General features: G+C 32.9%; 2 protein-coding genes across 2 annotated transcripts; both read left to right on the forward strand.

The window, feature by feature from the left end:
* Nucleotides 1–85: 85 nt before the first annotated feature.
* On the forward strand, nt 86–1,313 carry EIN_130860 (hypothetical protein; the record flags this gene model as incomplete). Its single annotated transcript, XM_004261040.1, has 2 exons — nt 86–88; nt 240–1,313. The coding sequence occupies 2 exons, from the start codon at nt 86–88 to the stop codon at nt 1,311–1,313; spliced, it is 1,077 nt and encodes a 358-aa protein (XP_004261088.1).
* A 966-nt stretch (nt 1,314–2,279) lies between these two features.
* On the forward strand, nt 2,280–2,709 carry EIN_130870 (hypothetical protein; the record flags this gene model as incomplete). Its single annotated transcript, XM_004261041.1, has 1 exon — nt 2,280–2,709. A coding segment is annotated over one exon (430 nt), but the record flags the coding sequence as incomplete, so codon positions are not given.

Genomic DNA, 2,709 nt, shown 5'->3' on the forward strand with positions numbered 1-2,709 from the left:
TTACTATTTTTGTGTGTGACTATTTCGGGAGTTTTTATTTTTACAAAAAAACATATTACTTATATTAATATATTTATTTATATTTATGGTTTTGTATTTATACTAATAAGTTAATTATAATTTATCATTTGTTATTCTAATTGTTGAATCACTTTAACGTAATAGTTTTTTATAATAATTAGATAATTCAAAGAATTTACTAGAACTGAATTATTAAAAAACAATTAAAAGAACCATAGAAAAAACCAACAATTTTTACTCAAAACAAAAACTTGAAAAGACGAGATATAATCTTGATGGAGATTGAGAGGTCTGTGGCATTTATATACCCTGAAAACTCCATTTCCGGAGATGAAACTACAGTTGGTGGGGAGCCACCAAAGTCGAAAATGAATTTGAAAGAGATATTAATGTTCCCATTGATCCTCATCTACTTTCCTCTCTTCTTTCTCCAAAAGAATGACGAGAACACACTCAACGACTTCAAAAAAGCTTTGATACCTTTTTGTATGATCTCATCATGTCGGATCATCGTGGAGTATATCATCCTCCGGCCTTTATTCAATAAAGTCCTCCCCTTCGACATTCCGAAAAAGAAAAGACGCGAACGCGGGCACTTACTGTCTAACGCCCTGTTCGACACGACCGTCAACTTTTTGTTAATCCCATTCAGCCTTCACGTCTTTTCTCTCGAAGACTGGTTCCCTATCCAACTCTTTGGCAAACAATTTGCGCCAAAGTTGTTCTTCCAAAACTTCCCAAACGTAACATACTCACCAACGTTCATCTTTTTCATTTGTTTCCAGTTGGGGCATTGCACGCACAGTTTAGTCTTCCAATTTGTGACGTCGTTCACAAAATATCAAGACGTGTCGTACCATTTATTAAAGTCGATATTTCTAACATATTCCGTGTTAATCAATTATGGGAGGGTTGCCGTGGTTTTCATTCTCCTTTTAGACATATTGGAGGTGGTCAAGAATATTCAATTTTGCGTTGAAAACGCGTCGTCGAGGATTGTGGTATTCTTAACACTAATTCTGGCGGGTGTAGTACTCCGCGTTGTGTATGTCTTCCCATTCTGCGTGATCTATCCCATCGTCAAAAATATCACACTGGTAGTGGACAAGTTCACACTCTATTCCGATGTCAAAAATTTGTTTATCGTTCTGACGACTATGCTTGTACTGCTCGGTACAACACTCTATGACGTTGTCGAGCACTTCGTCAACATGTACACATTATTCAAATCGAATCATATTATTTGTTTCTTGTTGTCTCCTCTCGACGTACTTCTGTCACTAACGGTATAAATGAATAACAAACACTCAAATAATTAAAACGGGAGTTTGAACTTGTCTAAGAAACTTTTAACGCCACCCGCCTTGCCAGGAGGTTTCGTCCAAAACGGCATTTTCCGTTGTTGTTTGTCAAGTGTTTTCAATATCTTTTTGGCTTTTTTACTCATTTTCTTACTTGCCTTTTGCCCGTCTTGAATTCGTTTCGTTGATTTGGTGGAAAGTTTGTCAATACACTTCTTGGCTTTTATGTACCTCTTCAGGATTTTTGTCTCTTTTAACCCATTACTTTTGCTCTTTCCATTTTTTATAATCTCTTTAACTCCTTTCGAAGCGTCGGAAAGCGACGTCGCCGATTCTAATAAATACAAAACGAAAATGAAAATCATAAAATGAAAAAAAAGTTTTCGTGATTGACTTCTGTTAGTCTTCAACTTTTATGTGCTTTTCGAGATTTTTTGTTTGTTAATAATTAACAGATTTTTTTTTTAGTGAGAAAAATTATAAATCTATTAATGTTTTGAATGAGTTTGTTTTTTTTTGGATTCTTCATGTTTTTTTATGTTATTGTTCTATTTTTATTATAATTAATTATTAATTGTTAATATTATTTTAGTTTTGTTGATGATGCAAGCACTCATCATTGTTTTAATGATGTAAAGAATTATAGTAAAAATATTGTTTGTTAATAGTACAAATGAATAATAATAAATAAAAACGCATTTTTGGGATGAAATGCGTCAAAAAAAGTCATTTTTTATTTTCTTGTTCAAAAATTTTATTATAAAAATCAAGTTAAAATAACAACAAAAATATATTTTATTTCTAAATATCATTTATTATTATTAATAATATGTTTAACAACAATAAAACCAAAAAACATATAAAAACATAAATTAGAAATGCAATCCTTTGACGTCATCGATAATTGAGTTTTTTTGTTTTTAAATTTTACATCTTTGATTCAATTTTACAGAACAAATGGCGAAGGACAATTCTTCAGAATTAACCACTTTATTCACAAATATTCAACTTCACATCATCTCTCAAAATTATAGAATTTCTGATCTCCTCGCTGAGAACCAGAATTTGAAAAAACAACTCGACATCTCTCAAAAGAAGATTGAACAGTCGGAACGACTCTGTGAGATTGCAATCTCTCAAAACAAAATTCTTAGGAAAAACAACATCGACACGGAAATACAGAACGAAAGCACACTTAAGGCGAAAAAAATGGTGGAGGTTGAGAACGAAAAGTTGAAGAAGCTTCTGGAGGTAGAAAGATCCAAGGCCGAGTTGCTCGAGTCCCTCAAAACGTGGCTTGAGGAGAAGTGGAACGTCGTTGAGGGTCAGATCGTTAAAATTAAAGAACAAAACATCACAACCCCTGAAAAGGATGGAAACCAAAAGA

This window comes from Entamoeba invadens (assembly GCF_000330505.1).
Source record: "Entamoeba invadens IP1 unplaced genomic scaffold scaff_1105074724651, whole genome shotgun sequence".
NCBI classification, from domain to species: Eukaryota; Evosea; order Mastigamoebida; family Endamoebidae; genus Entamoeba; species Entamoeba invadens.